The 27,921-nt window shown below is 48.3% G+C and overlaps 1 protein-coding gene across 3 annotated transcripts; it reads right to left on the bottom strand.

The window, feature by feature from the left end:
- Positions 1-27,921, bottom strand: hectd2 (HECT domain containing 2). 3 transcript variants are annotated; one of them, XM_061689273.1, is made up of 22 exons: positions 27,371-27,919; positions 23,964-24,087; positions 22,203-22,344; positions 20,982-21,084; positions 20,822-20,911; positions 20,645-20,709; positions 20,186-20,231; positions 19,913-20,022; positions 19,680-19,828; positions 18,238-18,361; positions 16,595-16,691; positions 16,411-16,518; positions 14,737-14,869; positions 13,325-13,413; positions 12,948-13,012; positions 12,707-12,800; positions 10,395-10,469; positions 5,833-5,920; positions 5,203-5,309; positions 4,171-4,286; positions 2,826-2,969; positions 1-2,036 (listed from the first exon to the last, which is right to left on the bottom strand). In XM_061689273.1, the coding sequence occupies exons 1-22, from the start codon at positions 27,434-27,436 to the stop codon at positions 1,916-1,918; spliced, it is 2,256 nt and encodes a 751-aa protein (XP_061545257.1). In that variant the 5' UTR covers positions 27,437-27,919; the 3' UTR covers positions 1-1,915. The 3 variants fall into 3 exon arrangements, with proteins under 3 accessions (XP_061545257.1, XP_061545258.1, XP_061545259.1); XM_061689274.1 differs by lacking the exon at positions 10,395-10,469 and having other exon boundaries at positions 27,371-27,921; XM_061689275.1 differs by lacking the exon at positions 20,822-20,911 and having other exon boundaries at positions 27,371-27,920.

The following is a 27,921-nucleotide window of genomic DNA, read 5'->3' as shown; positions in this document are numbered from 1 at the left end:
TTAAGTTTCAATGAAAACTTTTAATGTCAAAATTGTACATCGACGGCGACGAAGAAGACACCACACAGGAAGTGAACACGCGCCGCACGCTAGCCTCAACGCAACTGTCTCCTCTTCGCCAAGAACAAACGAACATCTCCTCGTGACCTGGTGCGAGTCGTTGGATTCTAGTAACCAGCTTCTAGTTGTCAAGTTCTGGTGGCCGGGTCCTAGTCATTGACTTCTAGTTACCAGGTTCAGGTCAGCAGCTTTTTGTCGCCAGGTTCCCGTTTTCGGGTTCCGGTATTCGGCTTCTAGTTGTCAGTTCCAGTAAAGTCAATCTATTTGTCAGGTTCTTGTCACCAACTTCTAGTCACCAGATACTAGTTGTACGGTTCAAGTAAGCAGCTTCTAGTTGTCAGGTTCTTGTCATCATCTTGGAGCCGTCTTATAGTCACCAGGTACTAGTTATGAGGTTGCGGTGGCCGTCTTCTAGCCGTCGCTTTCTAGTCATCGGCTTCTAATCCTCAGGTTCTCGTCATTGGTTTTGAGTTATCAAATTCTAGTCTCCAGTTTTTAGTTTTAGTTCGAGTCTTCCGTTTCTGGCGGTCGTGTTGTAGACTTGGGGGGTACTTTGGAGTGAGCGAGACAAAGGAGCTCGTTGTTAGCGGGGGCATTGGAAATTCCGGGCGGCGGAGGGGCGGGGTTCCGACCCACATTAGACACCTCGGCTCCTGGCCAAGCGCCGATTTGGGAAGCTGCCAACGTTACCTTGGAAACCAGGCCAGCAGAACATCGGAGGCGCAGCCACAGTTTGAGGGACAACTTTACTGGTTCCTGACCGCTTCCTGGTTTATTTGCACTTCTTCAGCTCACACTTCCTGCTCTGTCTACTGCTAAGCTAGTGCTTAAGCTAACACACGTCAGTGTTGCAGCTGTCAATCAAAAGGCTTCTGCTGCAGCTCTGTTTTCTTTGACTCGCCACAAAGTCAAACATCAACAAATTGAGATTCAGATTCTAGTCATCAGCTCCTAGTCATCTTGTTTGTTATCCGATTGCAATTGTCATATTCTTGGTGCTAGGTTCGAGTTGTTAGCTTTTAATGGTCAGGTTCTAGTCACCAGGCTTTTGTCTTCATCAGGTTCTAGTCTGCAGGTTCTAAGCATCAGGTTTGTCATCAGATTGCAGTTGTCATGTCCTTGGTCCTAGTTGTCTGCTTACAGTAGTCAGATTCAAGTCATCAGGTTCGAGTCATCAGCTACTAGTGGTCATCTTATATTCCTCAGGTTCGAGTCAAGGTCATCAAGGTCACTGATGTAGTCATCAGTTTGAAGTTGTCAGGTAGCACTTGTCATGTTCTTGTTGGTAGGTTCGAGATGTCCGGTTGTCGTGGTCAGGTTGTAGTCACAGGGGTCTAGTTTTCAGGTTGTCGTCTTCCGCTTGTTGTCTTCAGGTTCGAGTCATCGTCAGTCATCGCCAGGTAACAGTTGCCGGCTGTTGCTAGGTCGCTAGGTTGTAGTTGTCTGTTCGAGTTGTCTAGTTTTTCGTGTGCTTCGGTGACACTTCCTGCTCTGTCTACTCCTAAGCTAATGCTAAAACTAACACGCGTCGGTGTTGTCGCTATTAATCTAACAGCTGTCAGTCAAAAGGCTTCTGCTGCTGTGGCGTCTCAGCGCGCCGCAATGTCAAACAACAAACAAACTTTAGACGAGCGACATTTCACACAATAGCTGCTAACTTCCTTAGCATATAGCTTAGCTCTATTAACATCTCCTGACTTGCTAGTTGCGCTAACTTGCTCAGGTGCTTCCAAATGATGCCATTCAATAGAAGCAAACTAACAAATTGTCTCTTTAAATAAAAGCAGCTAAACAAAAAGCGCTAAGGGGCGCGAGCGTCACCGGCGCCCAACGGGAGGCCTGGGCGTCGGTGGGGTCACTGGAGGCCGAAGCCCTCTGCGTTGGAGATGGCGATGGTCAGTTTGTGTTTGAGCTCCTTCCTGCTGCGATACGGCGGCAGGCAGATCTGGTTGAAACACGTGTGCGACACGGGAAGCCTGCAGACACACAAACCCCAAAACGCGCGGCTGTCACAACATTTCACATCGACGCGCGTCCTCGCTCGCGGGCACTTGCTTACGCTAACAACACGGCTGCGGAGGAACGAGTTGACAAAAGCAACTCGGCTCTTTGGTGGTCGAAGCAAAGCGACTGGAAATTTTCACCTCGAGTCCAAAAGGCGTTACGTTTTCTTCCCGTTGAATAGGAAGCCATCTTTGTCAGGACATTGTTCTATGCAGACGACATAGGTGGCTTCTCTCACGCCTCTTTCAAACCAGCGCTCCTCCCTGTCCCGAACTAGCACGTTCTTTGTGGTTATTACGATTGTATAAAGTCAAGAGTGTAATGGGTTTAATGAGTAGTTGGGATCATTGATGCACTAGTACCCGCAGAGTTTGACGGGCAACGCATGCAAATTGTGCAACTCGTAACATTTTTCGGAGGCTGTTTGTATTTACTGTCATAAAAAGAAGGATTGCCTGTACTATGAATGCCTCAAAATTGAAATCATCGACAACCTTTTGACAACAGAACTTTAAGCGTGGCTGTTTTGGCATGGGTGACATTTTGCCATAGAAAAACCAAGGCAGCATCAAAAAATTGCAAAGATATATATATATATATATATATATATATATATATATACACATACACACACACTTATTGATCAAAATCTCTGTATTGACCCGCATGGTGGTGTGCATTTGTGTGTTCGCGTGTAACACCAAAGCACGATCGTCGTCGTCGTCGATGTGCGCGCGCCCGAGCGGTGAATCTGCTCGTACCAGTCGGTGGGTGCGTCGATCTTGGAAATTTTGAAGTTGAGGTCGGCCATTCCTCCCACGGGAACGCGGTCACTTCCTGTTGCGAAGTGAAGAAGCTTCTTTTGAAGATCCATCGGGAACGACAGCACCACCTCCCAGAAACTCCTACATACACGCACACACACAATGCTTGCCCACTTTTGACAACTATACAAATGATCCCTGAAAGTACAGTCTTCACTTTTTTTTAGTCTTGACTTCTGACTCCAAAGTCAAAAGTGGTACGTGCGCACCATCACGGCAGCGGAGATGCGCCCGCTGGCTCGGAATCAAGTTTCCCAATTAGACTTGCAGCAGCTTGTTTTCACTTTTAGACTCCAAGGGTGGGTGGGTGGGTGGGTGTGTGTGTGTGTGTGTGTGTGTGTGTGTGTGTGTGTGTGTGTGTGTGTGTGTGTGTGTGTGTGTGTGTGTGTGTGTGTGTGTGTGTGTGTGTGTGTGTGTGTGCGCGTCAGAGTTGATGTGTGCGGCCGGCCTACTTAGTGAGCGTTTGTTAGCATGCTAGCATGCTCGTCCTGGCATGAAAACAGATCAATGTCGACATTGTTTCGACTTGATGTTAGCCTGGAGGAATAGCAACCTAGCTTTGTTTGTTTAGCTTTCTTTATGTAGTACTACTACCCTTGTTAGCATTCTCTTGTTCTGACATGAAAAGAGAAATAGACGATGACTCCACAGAAAAATAAACGGCAATATTATTGCTACTTGATGTTCGCCTGGAGAAGTCGCAATCTAACTTTGTGACTTTTGTAGCCCCGTCACCATCGAATTATTCTAGAATCAATTATTCTGTCGATTATTCCATTGATTAATTGGACACAAAAAGGAATTTTTGCATTAAAGTTGATTCAAAAAATCATTCTTTTCCAATGACTGTTTATTATTAACTGATTAATGCTGTTTATTTGGTATTGTTCAACAATGAAACAAAATGACGCGAGAGGAGTGACGTTATCCTCAGCAATGTTTTGGAAAGTGAGAGTCATAATTTGTGCTATTAGTTTGATGTATACTTCTGAGGGTGCTTCAGGTTGTCCGCTTTCATGGGGGACAACAGAAATCGGAGATTTACTGCTGAGAGGCTGAAGAAATGTCTCAAAACGATTCATCAATTATCAAAATAGTTGTCGATTAATCAATGAATTGTTGCGCCTCTACTTGTAAGCATTTTCTTGTTCTGCCATGAAAAAACATTCATGCTGACTTGACAGAAAAAGAAAGGTCAACATTGTTGGTACTTGAGGTGAGCCTGAAGGAATGACGAGCCAGCTGCGGACGTCGGGCTAGCGCACACGCGTGCATCCGTCACCTGACGGTGGCGTCGCTCTTGCTGTATCCTTCGTAGTGCGCCGCCTTCTGCAGAGCGCTCATGTCCAGCTGAGGACTGCCGCACACCAACATCTCCACTTCCTCCGGACGCAGCAGCTGCCACGAGAAAGGACGGGGAACCGCGTCAATATCGGCCACACGGAACGCCGCCGACGGGGAAAACCATCGACCTCGGAACGTCGTCGTCGGGAAACCTTTCTTCACGTCGACTATTCTGATATCGTTTACGATGTCATTTTTTTGGTAGTCTTTGATGTTTGCGTGACACGTTTGTTTGTACGTGTGCGACGTGCTCAAGATGCCGATTGGGAAAATCAATCAATCAAAAGTTAAAAAGTCATCAGCGGAGCGGCGTCATCACCGATTAAAACAACTCGAGTGATGTGTGTCAAATACAAAACGGGAAGTTGGGATGTTGAAAATGTCCTCACTTCCTGTTGAAAAAGAAATACAAGCCACCATCAAAACACACACAGGCAACCTCAGAGGCTGATTTGAAGGCAACGAATCAAAACACCGGACTGAGATGCCCAATCACACTTCCTCATTTGAGCGTTGTGACGCAAGAGCCTCCAGGAAGTCACGGCTGCGGGTTGACGTGTCACGTGACCTCCTCTTTTTTGGGTCCGCCGCACCGACGCTACACCGGCACTAACAGACTTGTCAGCAGGTGTGTAACAAGTGTGCATAACAGCTGTGGTTTGTGTGTGCAACGTGTATCGGGTGTCTAACTCCAATGTAACAAGTGTGTATAGTGTGTTTATTGCGTGTAACTTGTGTAGCGTGTGTAACATGGGCAATATGTGTAATGTAAGGTTGTATCGTGTGTGTGTGTGTAACATGAATGAACAAGTTTTGTATCACGTGTAACGTGCGTAACAGCTGTGTAATGTGTAGCAAGGTTGTATAATGTGCCTATGGTGCATGTAATGTGAGTGTAACTTGATTGCAGTGTGTGTAACATACTGTATATGAAACATGTGTAGCGTGTCACGTGTGTAACACAAGTCACCATGAGGGCGTCGGACGCGCAGACGCTGTGGAATCCGTGGTAGAAGGCAGCAAACTGCTTGTAGATGGATTTATTCAGAAGGAAGTCCACGTACAGCTGCACGTACTCTGACAAGGGAACAGGTCACGCAACGTCAACGACAACAACAAACACGGGAATCATCTCAAACAATACTGAAAGCAACATGTCAAACATGGGGTGAAAAAACTAGAAACCCGTAAAACAGAGCTTGAAACACTTTGAAATGTGGCGTGAAACACAGAGTTCAAAACCAGGAAAACACCACGACAAATGAAGCTCGAAACTGAAACACAAGTAGAAACGCATGCGTGAACGGGAACACAATCAAAAGAAGGTGAAACTGTCAAATACAACAGCGTGTGAAATCAGTGTGAAGAGATAAATGCGTGCGGGAGAAAAGAGGGAAAGTGCAGCACTTCCTGTTTGGCAATGCCAGAATAAAAACTTACTGGAAACACATAACAGACACAGTAGTAGTACACACCAACGGACCTTCTGCCATCTAGTGGAGGGACATCGAAATGTTCTGCCAGTCGCTATACGGCACTGGCATAGATGAAGAAAGAAAGAAAGAAAGAAAGATCCTTTGCAGTATGGAAATATAAATACCTTTCCTGTTTTGTTCGGTGACAGGAATCTTGTCTCCTCCCGGCCTCAGGTTGTACGACTTGACCGCGCCCATTTCCTCCTGCCACACCTGCCGCACGCGAAGTTGACATGTTAGCATGTTGCCTAGCATCAATGCTAAAACGCCCTATAGATGTGTCACGTATTTTACTTTACTAGCATGTTATGTGTTAGCACGATATGCGTTAGCATCCTAATTAGCATGTGTCAACATGTTTGTTTATTAGGATATGTGTTAGCATGTTCGCTAGCATCCTAATTAGCATGTGTCAACATGTCTGTTCCCGTGTTTATTTGCATTTTTATGAGCATTTTCACTTCCATTTTTGTTAGCATATTCATTAGCCTGTTAGCATATTAGTCCGAATGTTTGTTAGCGTGCGACGCTGCGTCAAGGTGGGCGTTTGCCGTTGCGGCACTGCGCCTCGAGTTGAAATGCTTTGTTCTTTTTGAAGAACATTTCAACGATACACTTGACTTGAGTAGCATTAATGTGGCGTCAAGACAGCGCATCCAAAAATAAAAGAGCCCAAAAAAATCTACTCTTCCCTCTGAACCCTTTTCGAGGATTGTAGCAATAACATCAAGAGAAGGACCAGATTTTGTTGGGAATTTTCACAACGAAGTCTATTCCTCTGATATGAGAGTGGCACTTGCCAAGGGGAATGGCAACGGCAACAGCAACATTCACTTCCAGTACATTTTCATTGAACTGAATGTTGTTTGTTTTTTGTTGGTTTTGTTCTTTTAACACAATGATTTTTGTGTACAACTGATGCGTGGTTCATTTTGTGCACGACCTGGATGACCGAGAATCTACACAGACAATAAAATAATAGCCCTGTTTTGAATTAGAAATAAACCATATGTTATTTTTCAAATTAGGAAGGGTTGCGTAAACTCCAGATGCAACTTGCATGATGAAAATAAAAGATTAACTACGCAATTTGTAGTGCCGTTTCGTTTATGATCCAGCTGCCACGCGCTTATTCAGGTACGTGACCATCGAGGAGCAAGAAGACAACGGCGGACGAGTTAAGCGAGCCCGTGGAAGCTCCTCCATTCTCGTTGAACGCAATTGAGACGCTCCTTAACATGGCGGCCGGCGTGGCAACTTCGCTTTCAGTCTTTGGAGGAGTGAGGAGCTTCAAATGTTGACATTAATAAGAGACTTGAGATGAGCCCAGAATGTTTATTAGCATGTTTAATAGGATGTGTGTTCGCATGTTGATTGACAATTTTAGTAGCATGTTCATTTCCTTTCTTGTTAGCATATTTACTAGCATGTTTAATGGCATGTGTTAGCATGTTTATTGGCATTTTTAGTAGCATGTTTATTAACATTTGTTAGCTTTTCTCTTAGTATGTTTAATTGCAAATGTGTTAGCCAGTGTATTTGCATTTGTAGTAGCGTGTTTATTACCCTCTTTGTTAGCATGTTTATTAACATTTCTTAGCTTTTCTGTTAGTATGTTTAATTGCATTTGTGTTAGCCAGTGTATTTGCATTTGTAGTAGTGTGTTCATTACCCTTTTTGTTAGCATGTTTATGAACATTTGTTAGCATTTTATAGGCATGTCTAATGGAATGTGTGTTTGCGTGTTTCATGGTAAATTTGGCAACATGTTCATTGCCGTTTTTGTTAGCATGTTTATTAGTATGTTTAATAGCATGTGTATTTGCATTTTTAGTAGCATGTTAAGTGCACTTTTTGTTAGCAAGCTTTAGCATGTTTATTTGCATTATTTGGTAGCATGTTCGTTACCCTTTTTGTTAGCATGCTTATTTATATGTTTGTTAGCCCTTTATTAGCACGATTAACATCACGTACGTTAGCATGTTCAGTTGCATTTTTAGTAGCATATTCATTACCCTTTTTGTTAGCATGTTCCTTATTGTGTACCTATGGAGTGTCGCATTGTATGTTGTTATTAAGGTAGTGGAGGCTAGGTGGTTGTTTTATAATTGTCTTTGTTTTATGTTTAGTGTGACACGAATCTTCACCTGGGAGTGGCAGTGAACAGGTTGAAGAGTCTTTGAAAGAATATTGACTAATTCTGTCCGCTAAACCGCCGCTCGTTGTCAAATGAGTTCAGTTCACTGGCACCATACAGCGCTAGCATGTCAAGAAAAGCAAAAATCAACCGCTTGACGGCTCGTATCTTGAAGAACCCGTGAATCGGCTCACTCGTATCTCAAGGCGCCACCGGACAGTCCATTGACATTGAGTGCCTCTGAATTTTCAACTTGTGTCACTACATTTTTAAGCTAGGGGTCACTGTGTCCTTGGTTGGGGAAAAAAAAAAGTGTTTGGAGCCTTTGTTGTACAATATAAAAAAAAAAAAAAAAAAAAAAAAAAAAAAAAACAAGCAATCATATTTCAGATCATTTCAGATCATGTATCAATACGTAGCAGGTCACATCAAGCCAGCGAGTTCACGTGCGGGCTGACAGGAAGCGAGCGGCCAGTAGCGACTTTGTGCTGGCCGCGAGCGACATTCCTCTCGCACGCCCTCCCCTCGGGCTTTTACGTGGTTGCCTCCACTTTGGTCCGACTTACTTTTAGAAGCCAGCTGCTGCTTTCATTTCGTTTGGAATATGAACGCGCAAGCGTTTATGATGCTTTTTCCCCCTCAGCCCGTCGGGAATCCTGTGGGCAAAGTCTTGCGAATGAAGTTTACATATTCACTCTGAAGACTACAATTAACAATGCGCGCTGCATATCATTTAGAGGTGCAACGATTCATGGTTAATCAACAACTAATCAATTATCAAATTAATTGGAAACTATTTTGATAATTGATTCATCATTAAGCATAATTGTTGAACTTCAAATGGTACAAATGTGGGGAATTTCAGCCTCGCAACACGAAAGGAAACCGATTATCTTTGTGCTCTTTCAAAAAAGGACATTTGCAGAAAACAACTACTTTATTTGACATCCCCAATTCCAATTAAGCTGGGACGTGGTGTTAAAAACAGAATACAATGATTTGCAAATCATGTTCAACCTATATTTAATTGAATACACTACAAAGACGAGATATTTCATGTTCAAACTGATCAACTCTCTTGTATTTAGCAAATAATCATGAACTTTGAATGTTATGGCGGCAACAGGTTCCAAAAAAGCTGGACCGGGGTCATGTTTACCACTGTGTTACATCACCTTTTCTTTTAACAACAATCAATAAACGTTTGGGAACTGAGGACACTCATTGTTGAAGCTTTGTAGGTGGAATTCTTTCCCATTCTTGCTCGATGTACAGCTTCAGCTGTTTCTACAGTCCGGGGTCTCCGTTGTCGTATTTTACGCTTCATAATGCGCCACACATTTTCAATGGGAGACGGGTCTGGACCGCAGGCAGGCCGGTCTAGTACCCGCACTCTTTTACTACGAAGCCACGCTGTTGTAACGTGCAGAATGTGGTTTGGCATTGTCCATGAAAAAGACGTTGCTTGGATGGCAGCATATGTTTCTCCAAAACCTGTATGTACCTTTCAGCATGAATGGTGCCTGCACAGATGTGTAAGTCACCCATGCCGTTGGCCCTAACACAGCCCCATACCATCACAGACGCCGGCTTTTGAACTTTGCGTCCATAACAGTCCGGATGGTTCTTTTCCTCTTTGGCCCGGACGACACGACGTCCACAATTTCCAAAAACAATTTAAAATGTGGACTCGTCGGACCACAGAACACTTTTCCACTTTGCGTCGGTCCATCTTAGGGGAGCCCGGGCCCAGAGAAGCCGGCGGCGTTTCTGGGTGTTGTTGATGAATGGCTTTTGCTTTACACAGTAGAGTTTCAAGTTGCACTTCCGGATGTGTAACCGACAAACTTTTCTACCCAATCATGGCACCCGCCTGTTCCCAATTCGCCTGGTCACCCGTGGGATGTTCCAAAAAGGGTTATTTGATGACCATTCCTCAACTTTTTTGCCACCTGTCCCAGCTTTTTTGGAACGTGTTGCAGCCATCAGATTCTAAGTGAATGATTATTTGCTAATAACAATCAAGTTGATCAGAATCAATTATTAAACTAGTCGTGGGCGGCACAGTGAACGACCGGTAAGCAGAGTTGTGAGGTTGCGGGTTCAACTCTGGCCCCGCCTGTGTGAAGTTTGCCTTCGTGGCTTTTCTCCGCTTTCCTCCCACGTCCCCAAAACATGCGTGCGAGGCTGATTGGAGACTCTCAATTGCCCATAGGTGGGAATGTGAGCGCCAATGGTTGTTTGCGTGTGCTACGGGCCCTTCGATTGGCTGGCGACCGGTTCAGGGTGTACCCCGCCTCTCCCACGCAGCCAGCTGCGATAGGCGCCAGCACGCCCGCGACCCGCCTGAGGAGAAGCGCTACGGAACATGGATGGCTGAAATCCTCATTAGTTGCAGCCCTGGTTCAGTTATTTCAGTCAAGTGTTATTTTACGCTGCACAGCGAAGAGATTTGATTTGCTTTCTTCCCATGAAGCGAGTTTGAACTGAATCGGACGAAACCGTTTTTGGAGTGTCAAAACATTTGTGCGTGGTGTATTTGGTGACAACCTGGAATGTGAGGCACAAGTCTTCCTCCACGTTCCCGTCAAAGTTCAGCAGCTCGTCCAAACCGTGAGCCAGCTCCTGTCCACGCACGCGCACACACACCATGACAAACGCTTGATTTGGAGCCTTTGAGTCAAGGTAACAAGCGGCTCTTGTCGCACACCTCTTACACAAGTACTGGCACACTTTTAGCAGTGGGTGCGTTTCTGTGACCTTTTGGAAGGACCGCGTTGTCGTTCTTTGCCTTCTGCTAACTTGAACCCAACTTGACACAAGAGCGTCAGTGTGACTTTGTCTCCCTCTGGAGGCAGCAGAGAGAAATGCAGGTGCAGCGGACGGGGACGCGTTATTGGGATTCCCGCTTGCTTTCCGGGCAGGACACGCCCTGCTCCAATATGAGCGGCTCCACGCCGCGCGCCGCTCCGCTATGCTCGGCTGCGGCCAAACCGCCTCCGGACGGGAAAAGGAGGTTCGAGGTCGGGACTGCGCTGTGGCGGCGTCAAAACGCTTACGGCCAAGTCGAGCCTAACTCAGCCTAAACCGAACCTTAAGCCATCCAATACCACCTTCAGCCCGAAACAGTCTTTGTTGTCCCTTTCGGACAAATGTGACACAAGTTTGTGACGGTCATCTCGTCCCACCTGCGTAGCCCGCCCTTCCCGCCGCGCAGGAGCCAATCACCTCGCAGCGGGGGCGTGTCTTGCCAGGATTGCGCGCGGGATTCCTAATCGCGCGATGGGGACGCGTGGCTTTTGACCTCTGGAGGTCACTGGCCTCCACCACGCCCACATTTGCGGTTTTGGAACTCACCTGGCCAGAGCAAAAAGAGACTTGCTTCGGCGCCATCCCGGTGCCCAGGAATTACAGGCGCGCCTCGCGGGCCGAGTCGAATTCGTTCCACGGCCGCGCTCGTAACTCAAAACACTCGCGTCGCAAATCTCATTTCCCCATTGAAATGAATTTAAAAAATGCTGTTAACCCGTTGCAGCACCCCCAAAAACATTTTTTGGTCATGTTTTTTAAATCAGGAAAAATAGCACTCGATAATATTGTCCAGCGTGATAGCATAATTAAGCAGACTTGAAAGAATTCAACATGATTTTATGCAGCAATCCAATTCGCTGCGTTGCTCCGTCTGCTGTGCCCGCCTTGCCCAGCAGGGGGCAGTACAATACAGTCACACTGACGCAAACGAAGAATAGACTTCTTCGACTACTTCTGGAGTGACTTTGTAAGTTGCTGTAATATTTGTCATTTGTCACAGAAGATGCAGAATAAATGCCTGCATTGTTATATTATCTGCCTACATGTGTTGGCTCGTAATGATCGATGCTAACTGTTAGCATGCCAATGGTGTTTTCCCATTCTATGTTAGCATTATGCTACCTGACCATTGTTAAGGCAACTTTGTTTGTTGTTTTAAACAACAACTGATTCTGTTTGGTTCATGTTTAGTTTTGAAGTAAACTTCAACCGGAATGTCCGGAAGCAACAGAGCCCGGCCAATGTCTTTGGGTCAACCTTTTTAAACTGGTAAAAATCGGTCCATCTGTTTCGCATGTTTTCTTTGTTTGTTTTCATATTGACACATTACAACATAAGACAAAGACAATGTTATTCAAACAAACGTTAAAAAAACAACAACTGATTTGTCTCTCTGTTACTAAAGGATAAAAAGTATTGTAAGAGTTGAATGTTCTTGCCTGTGATTGTTTTTATTAATCGGTAATCTGAATTTTATTCTATTGGAATCGTCCTGGGTCGCACATCTGCCTCACAGTTCCGAGGACCGGGGTTCGATGCCCGGCCCCGCCTGGGTGGCGTGCGCATGTTCTCCCCGTGCCTGCGTGGCTTTGTTTCTGTGTGTCCTGCGAGTGGCCGGCGACCGGTTCGGGGTGTACCCCGCCTCTCGCCCGAAGATAGCCGGCATAGGCTCCGGCACGCCTGCGACCCGCGTGAGGAGAAGCGCTACGGAAAATGGATGGATGGTTGGAATCGGCCCGGGAAGAAAATTACAAAGATTCCTATCGGTGGAGCCCTAATAAAGCTCAATGGAGCTCCATTGAGACAAAAGCAGCGCTTTGCTGACGTCCGGTGGCGTCTGTAAGCAATTCTAATTCGCGGACTTCTGATCGAGACATCTGGGAGCTCTGAAATTGTCTTCTGTCATCAACAAACCGCCACGCCCGAGGACGAACAACCAATCAGACGGGAGAGCGGGGCCGACGAGGTGTCAGCGAAGTGAGGCTGCATTCAAATCTTGCTAGCGGTTTTCAACCCGCAACCTTTTCTCCCGGCGAATGACAACAACATACCGGCATGATCTGCCGCAGGTCGTCCAAGGTGGCGGTCGCCGTGCCGACCGAGGCGTCCTGGTCACACGGTGCGGTGGGCGGAGTCAGCAGCTTCCTGTCATCGGAGAGCAGGCGGCTTACATCGGGACGAACTCGCCATTGATCGCGCCATCAAGTACAAACTGCTCATTTTGCTCGTCGACGCGACGCTCGGCGCTTTATTTGGGCGGTCGGATGACATTTACGGATTACACGCACTCACCTGTAGCAGTAGAGCGGGAAGCGGATGTCCAGAGCGATGCTGTTGTAAACGGCCAAGCCCATCACCTGAGAATGTGTTAAGGACACACACACACACACACACACACAAACACGCGCGCACCCACACTAACTTACAAACACACACATTCACAACACACTGACAGATGGACAACATACTAACAAAATGACACGCACGCATGCACAACACACACACACACACAGTGGGAAAGCTGGCGAGGAGAAGGCAGCTTTTAGCTTTTGTGACATTTTGACAGCGACCAGACGCATGCACGGTGATGCGCGGGCGCGCGTGTGTGAGCGGAGACGGTAAAGTGAGCAAGACAACGCTGCACACAAAATGAAGACGATGAAGGATACGGTCCCAATGAGCTGAAATTCCGAATAGTTGTTGTCACACTTCCAGCTGCTGAACCAATGACAGCGAGACTCCGTGTACGTGAACATGCCTGACACCAGCACGCACGCACACATCAGCATCATCATTATCATCATCATCACCATCGTCATGCCAGAAAACAACTGCGAAAGAGAAAACTGAAAGAACGCAGAAAAAGAACAAAGTATACAGAAACAACAAAAAGAACCAAGAATATGTGAAGAACATTCGAAGAATGGAGAAGAAAAACAGAAAGGAAACATAAAAAAACACAAGAATCCAAAGAGAACACAAAAACAACACAGAAAGGACACCGGAACGTAGGGCTGCACAATTCAACACATTTGAATCGCGATCGCGATTTCGGCTCCCACCGTTAAATGAGCCCGATCGGTGCCGATTTTTGGGGTGTTTCAAATGCGGCGTGTGAAAAGCGCTTCGTTTGCAGCGGTGCCCGCAACCTCGTCGGCCGGCCGCCAGGGGGCGAACGTATGGTTAAGGCCTCATCGGGCGCTCCGGGGCCGACTTCAAAATGAACCTCTAAAATGGCATTGATGTCCAAGACAGTCATATTTGAAGCTTTGATTTTCAAGTCGGTCCTCTCAGGCGGCGTGTCACGGTAAGACACGATTAACGATTCACGATCGTCGTAGCGGCTGCCTCGACGTCCACTTCAAGGAATAAACAGCAAAAGTAAATAGAGAGCGAAATCACAGCCGTGGAGCTCTTTGCAGTTTGTGAGCTGTGCGCGACTGACCGACGGTCAAGCACAACAACGCAGACGCACCCTCCGTGACGATACGTTATATCGACGACGGTGCTTGCAGACCAATGTTAGAGCGTTTTGGGGTTTTTTTTTATTGGCTTTTTTGTACGAACTGGATTTGTGTCCAATTTGTGATTGCGCTTTGTAATCGCATATTTATCCAGCTAGCCCTTGCTAAAGTAGAATTTAAGAACATCTATCATTTTCTTATTGTTTGTTGAAAAGTGGCCCAATAAAAATATTTTTCCCGAACATGAGGAATAATTGTGATTAGTGATCGCGATTTCAATATGGATCAAAATAATCGGGATTATTATTTTGGCCATAATCCTGCAGCCGTTCCAGAACTCTGAAAAGAACTCCAAAAGAACTAAAAAAAAAAAAAAAAAACATGAAAAAAACAAAACAAGAACCCCAAAAGAATCGAAAATAAGAACCTGAAAAAAAGAAATGAACACTAAAATAACACAAGAACCCCAAAAAGAACCCAAAATAACTCGAAAATAAGACAAAAATAATCTGATGAGAACATAAGAACCTGAAAAGAACTCAAAAAGCCAAAAAAGAACCCAAAAGGGGGTTGCAGGCGGCGGCGGTGTACGGCTGCGGCGCGGGCGCCACGCTCACCGTAGTCGGCGTGGAAGATCTGGCGCACGAGCAGCAGGAACCACTCCTTGGTCAGCCCGCCCATGTCCAGCCCCGCCTCCCCCACGAACGTCACGCGTAACTTCTTCTTCAGGTCGCACCGCTTCCTGCTCAACTGAACGTCCGCGCGCACGCACGCACGCACGCACGCACGCACACACACACACACACACACACACACCGTGATGATGTCACTGAGGCCGACCGCCACCGCAGCTCCGCTAAGGCCTGCTACACACGTCAAGATTTTTCATACGGTCAAAGTTGTTTTTCTGCGACACATCCCACACATGACGATAAAAAAAATCCGGCATTTAACAGTTTGGGTCGTCCCGCGTGTGCTCCGATAATCTCGACACACAACGCCGCACGCACAAAGATTCTGTTGTTAAAATCTCACGTGATCTCACAAAAACGAAGACGGGCTTACGATTCAGGGAAAAACGACTTCCTGCCGTCTGGGGAAGCGAGACAAAAGAACGACACGGGGCGAGGCTCGGTACACTCATCGAGACGATTGCCCTGTTTTTGCGCCGATTTTGCCCCCGCCCGACCAATCGTGTCAAACGCCAGAAATGGTCCTTCGCTCCGAGGTGCGTTAAGAGCGGATTCGTCCCGATTTTAGGCTCCGGAACAGGTCGGGGCCGACGATCTTAAATCATGAACGCGTTCAATATTTACAACTAAAGGTCCTCGCGCGGGAGGGGATCGCCGACTTCTCCCGACGGAGACGCAAGCGACCGTAAATGAAAAGAAAAATGCGTCGATGTGTGTGCGCGCGTGTACCGTTTTGTGTGTGACAGCGGCTTGGTTTTTTTGTGAGAAGGCGGCCATTTTACAAGGCTCTCGGCTCCGGCGACCTTCGGCAACAACATCGGCGCGTAGCGACGGAATCTTTTTTGCGCGCGGTGCACTGTGTTGAGATTCTCGAGCGCAGCGCCCGCACCAAGACCAAAACCGTCGGATGCCCGATTTGTTATCTTTATGTTTGGGGTCAGAAGGAGAAAGAAAAAGAAAAAAAAAAAAAAAAAAAAAAAGACTTTTAAGAGCGTAGCAGGCTTTCGACACGCTTGTTTTCATTTCCGGCCGTTTGCTTTTGCCGAGTCCGGTCGCTCCTCGATCGGCTACATTCCACGTCGCCGTTCCGGGCGCGGTGACTCGGGAGACGTCGGCCTCGAGGACTTTTGATTGTGAATATTGAACGCGTTCTGTAGTGAAGACTGTCGGGCCCGACCTGTTTCAGAGCCTTTATTTGGGACAAATCCATTCTGAACGCACCTCCGACCTCAGGGTCATTTCATAAGACGGAAGATTGTCCGCCTGGCGTTTGACGCGCTTGGTCGCGCGGGGGCAAAATCGGCGCCAAAACCGCCCGACCATTTTTGTGTGCGTACCGTTGACGTACTTTCCGTTTATCGTGAGACACGCCGGCTTTCTCGACAACGTTCCGCCGATCGGAGGAGCTTTTCAGCGATGGATGCTCATTGGCCGAGGCGCAAAACGGAGGTCACGGAATTTGGTTTCTCTGGCACTTCCACAGATTCAGAAAAACGAGTCGAGGAACACGGGATAGAAAAAACGAAACACAGCCGTGCCGAATAGTACGATCGGCCCCCCCGCCCCCCAAAAAGCGGTTTTGCAAGCGCGCCCGCTGACCTCATCCAGCGAGTCTGCGAGGAGTTGCGCCCGTCGTACTTTGATGTTGAGGAAGACCAGGTTCATGTCCACGCGCTGACGTCGAGACACTTTGCTCACCAGGCTTTGCTGTCGCACGCCAACGCACCAAAAAGCAGTCAACGAGCGGCCGAGGGGAAGCGGGGGATGAAGAGCGGCCGCTCACCCGGGCCTGGCTGATCATCTGCTGCTCCGAGTCCTTCTGGATGATGGCCTTCTTCACCACCGTGGACAGGATGAAGGGAAACTGGCAGAAGGAGAACCTGGCGGACAGCATCCCAATAAAGATTCTCTACTTCACAACTGAACACGTTCACGTACAAACACGAAGGAACTGAGCAGATTCCAAAAGGATCCGCTCGCTTCATGCTAACGTCAATTAAATGGGGATGCTGATGTTAGCTTAGCAGATCAACGAACGGACGGACCGGCACGCGCCTAACCCTTTTTTTTTAAACTTTTGAAGGCACCTCAAACTCTAAACCAACATAAGTCAGACCAAGAAAGGGATTTTGATGGCAAAATAATTGCTTTACAGATAAACAACTAAGAAAGGCACCGTAAGTGATGCTGACTCATCGCCGGGCTCGAGTCGAACGCGCCGTTCGCCCTTCACTCTCCGAACTGCGTCATCTTTTCTCGCCATTGCAATACACTCGCTTCCTACTAGCTCAAGCGACACGCGCTCCGCCGGAGTGCGAGGTGCCTGAACTTGTCCGACTTCCAACGTCTCGGCATTTCTCTCCCTTATAATCCACGTGACAATTCACCGCCTAATCTTCCTCTTCTACTCAAAAGCTACGCTGACTTCAAATTTAAAGCGATACAACACCGCCATCTCTGGTGATCTGTACGTCATTACAGTTACATAGAAACAATTTCACAGGCAAGACGGGCGAGACCTTCTTCCACGGATATCCGCTCAAAAACATAACTGACGATTATATACGTCGGTGGCAGTATGCGTTTGGATTCCAGTTGACCAACAGAACCAGCCGTAGCAGTGAATGGGTTAATTACTGTGTTCTCTTGTTAACCATTGTAATGAAACATTCTTAAATTCGTAGCATTATACGTGTACATCAGAACAGTGACAGCTCCCTGACTTCCTGTTACACGAACAATCGGTATCGGGCCGATATTGGCCTTATTTCAAGGTATCGGCGGGTACTCGTAGAGGCCACGCACGGATAATTAATAATTAATGACACACGCTTGCCGTTGGCGAATCAGAAAGAAAGGAATGTCTTTCTGTCATTTTCTGTCTCAGAAGTATTGGTGTTATCGGTACTCGGTATCGGCGAGTACTCAAGAGGGAGTACTTGAACATCCCTAATGGAGTGTTTCTTAGTTTTATATCTGTAAATCAATTCTATTGCTATCAATATCTAGTCCTCAGTCTTGTTTTGGTTGTGGTGTCACAAAAGCAAACGTGATTACTGTCCAAGTCACTGTTCCGCTTGACGTTTCTTTTCACAAAGCTTGCTTTTGCCGCTTTTTGATGGAACCAAGCCATGTTCTACTGCTGATTACCAAAGAACACAAAAAGCTAGAAACAAACTTGAAAGAAGGGTCTACACTTTCTTTCGGTGTGTTGGGCGCTTATATCGTGACGGAACACAATATCGTGCGGCTCGTGCAAGAGCAGTCCAAATGCTGGAAACCGGCAGCAGGAAATCTGGGGAATCCTGCTTGGAAAACGGCTGGCAACACTGAACACAAAACACGGAACGCCATCGAATTCAACAAAGAACTCGTGGCAAAGGAAAGAGGGGAAGCATTCGGAAGGGATACCAGGAGTCTTCGCACCTGCTGGAGTTTCCGTAGCTCTGCCAGATCCGGTACTCGTCCATGAAGTCGATGTGCTCCAGCGCGATGTTGTAGAAGTCGGTGAACGGCATGATGGGAGGAGACGACACGCTGTTGGCCGCATCTGAACGCAACATCGAAAAACGGTCTCCTTCAAAAGCAACAGCACACAAACGGTAGCCTAGCTTAGCATGCGCCGTCAGCGGAACCGGTGATTGGAGGGTTAGCATCTGGCTAGTTTAGCTTAGCGAGTTCAGCTCACCGCTGGCTGTCAGCTAAAAATGACAACAGCGGACACGTCGCCGTCACGCGAACACAGCGCTTCTTAACCCCAGCGGCTCGGCGGACAGCGAGACCAGGGGCGGTCTCGGACCCGATGGCGCCCTGCGCGACGGCCATCGATTGCGCCCCATTGGCTGATTGACGAGCGCCCCCCCCCGGCTGCCCGTATCACCCGTATCAGAAACCGCCACTGCTGAACGTAAAATAAAATCCATCCAATCCTTTCTCCACCGCATTTTGACTGGCGTGCAGACGTTGTGTCGAAGTGGCCGTTCGCCGTTCCGGCACTGCTTGTTGTTTTGTGAAACCATCTTTAATAACCGATACGGCAACGATACGGTCGAGTCGAGCGGCATCGCTGCGGCGTCGGACGCGGAGGAACTTCGGAGTGCAAACAGCAATACGCGCTGTAGATATGAATATAAGACGTCGCCGTCCCTCTCGTGAACCCTTCTTGAGGATTGCAGAAATCACACAAAGGAACAGACTGCCAAGCAAAATTCACATTCATTTTCAGGAAATCTGCAGTCAATTGGATCTTCTTTTATTTTTTGTACGAAATTCATGTTTTGTTGCTTGTGTTCTTTGAACGCATTGATTTTGTGTGCCGCTGATGCGCGGTTGAACAAGCGCCAAACAAGAAGAGTCCAGTTGCCTGGATTCAACTTGTGCCAACGGCCGTGACCTGGATGACAGAGAATCATAAAAGATATACCGCTTTTCCATATTTTATTTTTGTAATTAAGAAGGGTTCCGTCAAAACTTGCGTGTGAAACTTGCGGGGTTCACGACCGCCAACGAGGTTAAGAACCACCGGACGAACAACACAATTATAATCACAAATAACATGCAAAATAGGTTTCCTCGTAAAATTGTCACGCTCATGCTTATTTTTAATTCATGAACTAATTATTCAATAAAAATGAAATGTTAAATGTAGATGGAATTATTTTCTACGTTACCGTTTTATTTTTGACCACTTAATAATGAATGAATCAAGAAAAAAAAATGAATGAATCTTAATTGCAATAAATATTCAGCACTCGTGACACACGCAAACGCTCGGCAGAACGCAGCGAGCCGTACGCCGGCCACCCACGCCTGCGCTACGAGACGTCCGTGCTAACGCTAACGCTAACGCCAACGCGGGGCGAACTCACTGAAGAGGGCGAGCACTTTGGTGGCCGACGGGATCCACCAGGCGCACTTGGAGGCGGGGGGAAGCTCGTCGGGCTCGGCCGGGAAAAGTCGAGCGGAGATGAACTGCAGGAGGCGCTCCACCGGCTGACGGAAGCGGCGGGACGACAACCTGACACGCACGCACGCACGCGCGCCGTCGTCGTCATCGTCGTCGCACGCCGTCATTGTCATCGTCGTCATTGTGAGCGCTTACTTTTTCAGCCAGTGCGCCAGGAAGTGATGATCGGCCTCGGAAAGGGCGGCCATCTGCCTCAACAGGTGAGCGTAGATCACGTACGTGCCGGTGCTGGAATACTGAGGGTTCTGGAAACGTGCACACGCAAACAAAGTCAAAAGAGAACGCCAGCCCTCCGCCGCACCTGCAACCGAAGGAGGACGACGAAGGAGGACGGAAACTAAAAACTAACAACGCAAGCAAGCCATCCGCAGAAATGGCGTGATGATGATGATGATGATGAAGGCTCACCTGAACCAGGATGAAGTAAGCGCGCAGGTCGTCTTTAGTCCGAGGCCTGAACACGCACGCGCGTTTAAACGACAACAAATGACAACAATTCAAAAACAAATTAGTAAGTGTAACGTGCACGCCAGGCCACTAGTCGGCGACATCTCTAGGTGAAGAGAAACTAACTGCTGGCCGTCCAGGAAGTGACAACGCAAATGTTGATTTCAAATGACAACAAAAAGACGCACTCGTCGTCGCTGGGAGTCAAGACGGACGTCGCGTTGCTGTTCTACCAAAGACACGCATCGTTCTGTCGAAAGTGACGCGCGGGTGAACGTTTGCGTGTCGGCAGGGCCGGCGCACGCGTCGTGTTGTTTGACAAAAGACGCACACGTGTCGTGCGCCGTAGCGCGCTGTTGTTTCGAGCGTGTCGGACGTGAGCGACGGAAGGCGGAAAAACGGACGACGGGCGTCGCTCACCCTTTCCACTCCCGCAGAAGACTGTTGATGATTCCCTTCAGCACCGACTTCTGGATGTCCGCAGGCTGCGTGCGCACACGTGGACACACACACACACACGGATACGCACAGACGAGGAAATGTGAGAATGAGACAGGGGGCGGTGTAGCGTGTGCGCGCGCGCGCGTCATCACTGACGGTTTGGAGCAGCGCGTCGTAGACGGCGTTGACGAACTCGCCGTCGACGCCCGAGTCTTCGATGGTGTCGAAGGGGGCGTTGGCCTCCCGCTGGGGGGAGGAGCCCGAGGGTGAGGAAACAGGAAGTGCTTCTGGTGAGCGTCGAGGGGGCGGGGCTTACCTTGAAAGCGGCGTTGAGCTCGATGAAAGAGTCAAAGGTCGTCAGGTAGAAGTCCCGAACCTCGCGCCAGTCGCCGGACAGTGCGGCGCGCTCGGCCTCCTCGCTGACAACACACACACGCGCGCGCACGCACGCTTACTACTTGTATGCGCGTGTATGTATGTGTGTATACACGTGTATGTGTGTATATGCATGTGTTCCAACGTTGTTTGTTTTTGCCAGAATTTTTTTTTTTTTTTTGCTGATTTGTTTCCAATATGCGATATTTTAGTTTAGTCCACTTCTAGTTGACAAAAAACATTTGAATCTCGCTTTAGTCACATATTTTGTTCATAATGAGTAAGTAACGGGTTTTTTAATAACGGTTCGCCCACGTGCCTCACACTTGTGAGGTTGCGGGTTCAGATCCGGCCTCGCCCGTGTGCCCGTGTGGCTTTTGTGCGCTTTCCCCCCCAAAACACGCGCGGCAGGTTCATTGAAGACTTTCAATTGCTCGCGAATGCGAGTGCGAATGGCTGTTTGTTTCTATGCGCCCTGCGATTGGCCGGCGACCGGTTCAGGGTCCGAAGGCGGCCGGGTTTGGCTCCGGCACGGCCGCGACCCGCGTGAGGAAAAGCGCTACGGAAAATGAATGAACGAATGAATTAGTCATAATACTTAATATTTATATTGAATAATAATTTTGAGTATTTTTTTTTTTACAAAATACTACCATGTTAACAAAATACAAAGGCCTTAAAAATGAACGATGAATTATATTTGCAATATAACGGACATGACAAAAACCCAATTTACTAATTGCGAAGGCTGCGATTTGATTGGCCATCGGGAGCGGCACGGACGAGGCGAAGTCGGCGTCGCGCACGTTTCCATTTCCACATTTGTGTCTCACGAGGCCTTGAGGCTCACTCGCGCTTCGCCACCTGCGGATTCACCTATTGGCTGAATTGACTTTCAAAAAGCTTTTTTGATTCTTTTTCTTTCTTTTCGAGTTGTTTTCCTTTTTGGAGTGCAATTTTAATGGACCAGGAAAAGCGAAAATCCGCGGGGCTCCACTGGATCAGTTTGATATTTTTCACCTCCCGAGGTCAACACGCACGCACAAAAAACTCAACGCGCGCGCTGCTTGAGCAGTGACCAATCAAAACGCATCTTCCAGTCACATGATTTGAAACCCTCCGAAGTCGTCAGCGTGCGTGGTGTTTGTGCGTGACGACTCACAGGAATTCTTTGGCGGTCTTGGTGCGCAGCGGGATGACGGGCTCACACGGGAACGGCGCTTTGACCTTCGGGGGCAGCGTGTCGACGGACGCTCGCTGCTTCGGGCGCGCGGGGCCGCCGCCGATCGGGGGAAGGTCCCGCACTGACGCACGCACGCACGCACGCACGCACGCACACACACACGCACACGCCCAAGCGCGCAGGTCACAGGAAGCTCAGATTGGCCAGCGTTCGCCGTCACATCGACATGATCAAACTCATTGGGGTTCATTTGACTTGTTTCTTCGAAAGACGCAGACCCGTGCGCAGTCTGGGCTAGCATTGGCGTGTTTGTGGGTCGCTATGGTAACGCTGCTGCCGGCGCATCACGGCCTCCGGAAAGGAAGACAAAAAACCCAAGGAATGCCGAGCGGCCAACGTCAAGCTCTGCTTGACGCCTCGGACCCGGAGCCGTGCCCTTCCTGTGGCGAGGTCAACTCAGCTTTGGAAGAAAATTCTGATTTCCGCATGAAAAGCACTTCCTGCGCAGAGGGGCGCGCGGACCTGCTTTTGGGCGCGTCGCGGTCCCGGTGAGGCTCTCGAGACCGCGATGATGTCACCTGACAGTCGTCGCCGTGACAACCGCTCATCAAATACTCCCCTTCGCCCCCTTGTTATTCTTCACCCCCCCCACCATTCATGAATTTCCTTTGCGGACGAATAAAGTATCCAGCATTCATCCGGCACCGTCTTCTTCATCACGGCGGCGATGACTTGACGCCGGGATCGGCGTCCGTCTTTCGTCTTCCCCGTTTCGTCCGCTCGCGTTTTCGCAGCCTCGCTCGATTCTTCTGCCGTCTGTCGCCGCGGCGACCGGGCGACAGTCGTCACGGCGACAACCGCCACCGTCACTTTGAAGCTTCGGCGGCGGGGAAAACAAAATGGAGGACGGGCGCTTAAGCGGCCCTCGCTGCGACCTTTGGGCCGCACGCTCGCTCGGCAGCGAGCACTCATATATTGAACAAAACAAATAAACACATTAAACACATACAGACGCACACGCAAATTAAACATACACGCATACAGGCGTGCATGCACACCCACACACATGAAATAAACAAAAGCACACTTTCACCACACCCACATTAAACACGCGTCGACACACAAACAAACAAACAAACACGCACATGGTTGACCAATACTGGCCACTCGTGCCAGAGTAGCATCTGCTCCATTTGCACAATCGACATTGTCCCAGATCATCGCGCTACTCGTCACTTTAAACCGCATGCGCCCCTTGAAGTGTCGGCGCCCTTTGCACAATGCTCATTGCACCGGACTATTGCGAGATTAGTCCTTCGAGAGGACTCTGCATCTTTTTGCACAATTGTCAAAAAAAAAAAAGAAAAATGTTCCGGCATTACCAGATAACGAACAACCCTTTATTGCCCAGTGACTGTTTTTTTTTTGTCAATGTCTTTGTGTCGCAAAAGCGTTCTCTGTCAATCGACCGCCTGTTGTCGTACTCCGACGACCGGAGACAAATTCCTTGTGTGTTTTTCCGACATATAAAGATGATTCTGATTCTGACACACATGCAGGAGCACATGCAGACCCACATACACACACACACACACACACACACACACACACATACAAACAGACACCGAACGTATACAAGCACGCATGCACACAAACAAACTTTAAACACGCACACACACACACTTTGCGTTTCTTCGCCTTGTCTAGCGGACGCGAGCAAGACTCGAGCGCAAAACTGACCGTGCTTGAGTCCCGGCGGCGTGGCGGGCGTGTCGGCGTCTCTAACCCGACCCCTTCTGTGGTTGAGCGTGTCGACGAGGGTGCCCGGAGACGGCAACGGAGGTTTGGAGCCGCGAGCCGGGACCTGGCGGCGGCGCAACATGACGTCATCGTCACGTGTGACATCGTCGACGTCATGTCGCATGTAGACAGACAATATAACAATACAGGGAGAAACCATTAATATGACAGCATTTTCCTGAGTAATGGAGAAGAAGTGCTATTCTTATTGATTGAGGTCTGCAGGAATGTATAATACTGCCCCCGGTGGACACACCAGAAGCAGCAGCACAATGAATTGAATTGCAGAATTAAATCATGATGCACAAATTGTTAACATTTTGCAAATTCTAATTTACAATGGTATTACTCTGTACCGCACACACACACACATATATATATATTTCTGTTTTTTTTTCTTTCTTTAAAAACACGGCGTAAATCTCAACTTGCCCCCCAGCACATTTATTGATAGACAGAGCGTTTCAGAACAACAGCTCTTGTTTATTTTTGAAAGTGCTTCATACATCTTCCAAAACATTGCACAAGAATATTGTCGGGCAAAATGTAACCATGAACGACTTCAAGTTCTGTCCGGGCTGTACACAAATCAGGTTTGCACAATAGCATTTGAATTCAGCTTTTGTTAAACAAATGCCCAAAACTTAAGATGACATCAAAATGTAACCCTAATTCAATAGTTTAAACCAAATAGACAAGTTTGTCACGGCAGCATACACGGGCATCGAAATGTGCCGAGTATGCTGCCGGAAAAAAAAGGTACTCGATGGCGTTCTTTGCGTCCTGCCAACCTCGACTTGTTTTGAATCAATGAGTACGTGTTTGCCAAATGAGCCGGCGAGGGATTTCTGAGTGCGTTTTGCGGAATTTCTCATCTTTTCTTTTCTTTTCTTTTCTTTTCTTTTCCGGTGAGCGGCTAAGTAAAGCGGTGGGTGATCGTGAAATGCAGATCGACTAACAAACGGCTGCGGCGGGAGCGGGGCTACGCTGGCTAGCTCCTCCGTTAGCCTCAACGGCAGTCCGGTCGGGATCACTTAGCTCGTTAAGCTGCTAAACTCCTGCGAAGGTCGCTCGGCCCGCAAGTTCGGACGCGAGAGCCGACTTTGCTCGCCACCGAGTCACGTGACGAAATCATTCGGCAAATGAGGGATTTAGGCGCTTCCTCCTTGCGTCCGCGCGACCGTTTCGTTGTTTTCTTTTCGACGATACTCCGGTATGGAAAATTGCACGTCGTCAAAGCAGCGGGACCCAAAAAATGAAGACGATTATACCGAAGGCCATATATACACGGCCCACGCTTTCTATACACTATACGCAAAGAAAAGCTGTAGCGTGCTATTTTTACTGATTAAATGACATTTTCATTCATTTCAGCAGGGGAAATGATTGACAACATCCCGCCGACGTCACTTCCTGTCGACACAACACGCGCGACACGTGCTTCTTTGCGCATCGAGCTTTGTCGGGAAAACTTCTGGAAGCTTCTTCAGGCTTGTGTCACCGCCAAGCGGAGTGTGAGCGTGTGCGTGTTCGTTACATTTCCAGACACAAGCGCGGGGAAAAAGGTGCGCGCGCATTCCCAAGCACTGACACAAGTGTGATTCCATCATCTGACACGCCCCCCCCCCCACGCACGCTGACGACATCATCACGCCGCTGAGGGTTTTTGTCTTTCCCAAGCAACACAAAGGCACGCTCGGGCTGGCGCGTCACCACGACGACAGCGCAGCGCAGCCGCTGTCGAGCAAGTCGGCGTTTACGTTGTCCGTGGTTACCGCTAGCCCAAAATGGCCGCCATCTCCCACAATGCAGTGCGGCTTCGGCATCGAAATGGCGGGAGGCGGTGGGCGTTTCGGGCAAGAAACAAAGATCCGTCAAGGCCGGAGCCGACGACGTTTACAAAGTTCTGAGCCCTCGAGACTGTCGGCAAACCGAAAATGGTTTTTCTTTCGGTCAGGCGAGCGCCGCCGTACGTCGCGCGTAAGCACCCGAACGGACACGAGCGGATGAAATTTCACCCTGACAACGCTGACTTTGGCTTTTGCGACACCTCAAACTTCGAAACAAGAGCGAGAAAGAACTTTTGATTCTTTCTTTCCAGACAAACAAGAGCGGAAGCCGCATCTCAGTCGGGGCGTCACGTCGACGCTTGGATTTCCCGGACGAGCTGGGCAAAACCCGGTCCCGGTCCGCTTGGCGGCTTTGGATTCCAGTTGCCCAATAGAAACAAAGTCTGTCTGGTGGCGTAATGCCCTGGCACGCGGGCGCTGAGGTTCATTGAACTGGACAAAAATTCAACAAAAAAGCATCGCTGGCAAGGAGCCGCCGTAGACCGCAACTGTCGCCCGGACGCTCACACGTGGACCGACCCGAGCCTGGCGCCACGCGAGTGCCCGCAATTAACGATCGACGCCGATCGGTTGAGGTTCTTCGGCCGCGGCGGTTTCTTCCCAAATTCAATTCGGAGAACATGATGTTTTTCACACCTCGCGTGACGAACTGAAACATTTGCAACGTTGTCTTTTGTTTTCTGTCCCCTTCACCTCGCAAAGAATCCAAAATGATGTGTGTCAATTTACCACATTTGAATCTTTTTTTTTTTCCTGTGTACTGGCAGCTTTATACTGACAGTTAACAAATATGATGAGAAAAGTGTTGTTGTTGTTTTCAAGCGCTAAAGTGACTCCAAGCGCAACAATTCCTCCACGACTTGGACGAATTGCTTCGGCAGCTCGTTTCACTTCCAATTGTCCAAAGGCGGCGACTTTCTGTCACTCTGTCAATGTTTGCAGACTGTTTTTGTTTTTCCCAAAATACCTTTTGAAGCAAGCGCTTTTACTTTGAAAATCCCAATTTCTGCCGATTTTCTGACGGATGTGACGCAGCAAACTCGTATCTGAATCATAATCCATTTGTTTTTTCTGCACTGTCTGTTGGAAAACATGTCCGATTCTTGAATAAAGGGATGGACATCAAAAAAGGTTCTGTTAATCGGATTCCTCGAAAAAACATTCGACAAGTTTAGCAATGATTCAAAATAAGCGTTTGTTGCGAGCCTAAAAATGGGCAAACTGAAGGAATAGCCCACAGCGGTCATCGGTGGCACCGTTACGTTGACGTTGGCGATCGTAACAAAACGAACCCAAAACGGGTTCGGCTTCCGAACAAATCAAGCAAATCCCATCAATTGGGAAAATCGCTTTTTTGGTGGAGCACAAATGGGAGCTTTTCTTTTTAGGCCTCCGAACGACAGCCGCTTTTGTGCATTTTGACCCAAGTTCGGGAAAGAAATGGCTCGTGTGTGTGTTGAGTGTCGTCGTTGTCGTCGTTGTCGTTGTTGTTCTTACGCTGTAGATCGGCGGCAGCTTCTCGCGCTCCCTGCAGCTCGTCACTCCGCAATCTTGGCGATCCATCGTCAAGGGTTCCAAAGTTCACTGCCATCTTCTCGCCGCGCGCGTGGAATGCGGGAGCTTCTTTTTCATGTCTCGGGGAACCCAACAAAAAACAACACAAACAACAAAGAACGCAAAGAACACGCGCGCGCAATCACTGCACAAAGTGGCCGCTGGGCGAGCGGAAGTCGAAGGGACAGGGCGCGTGGCCGCCCGCCGCCGCCATGTTGGGAAAGGGGGAGGAGCCTGGAAGTGGAGGAGAGGACGCGTGCGCGTGCGCGTGCGCGTGCGCGGCCGTGGGCGGGTGGGGAAAAGTCAGGTCCGGGGGCCACTTACGGACCGAGCCCTTCTCTCAAATCCTGGACGAAATCATGCTTGGTTAGGAAAAAAATTCATGACCTACCTTGTTAAGTCATTGGTTAATTTATTTCAAATTGAAATTCAAATATCTGTAAAAGAAAACTATTTTTCAATTTGTAAATTTATCATATATATAAAACTAAAAA

This window comes from Phycodurus eques, chromosome 11 (assembly GCF_024500275.1).
Source record: "Phycodurus eques isolate BA_2022a chromosome 11, UOR_Pequ_1.1, whole genome shotgun sequence".
In the NCBI taxonomy this organism is placed as follows: Eukaryota; Metazoa; Chordata; class Actinopteri; order Syngnathiformes; family Syngnathidae; genus Phycodurus; species Phycodurus eques.
This window is presented reverse-complemented; position numbering and strand designations above follow the sequence as displayed.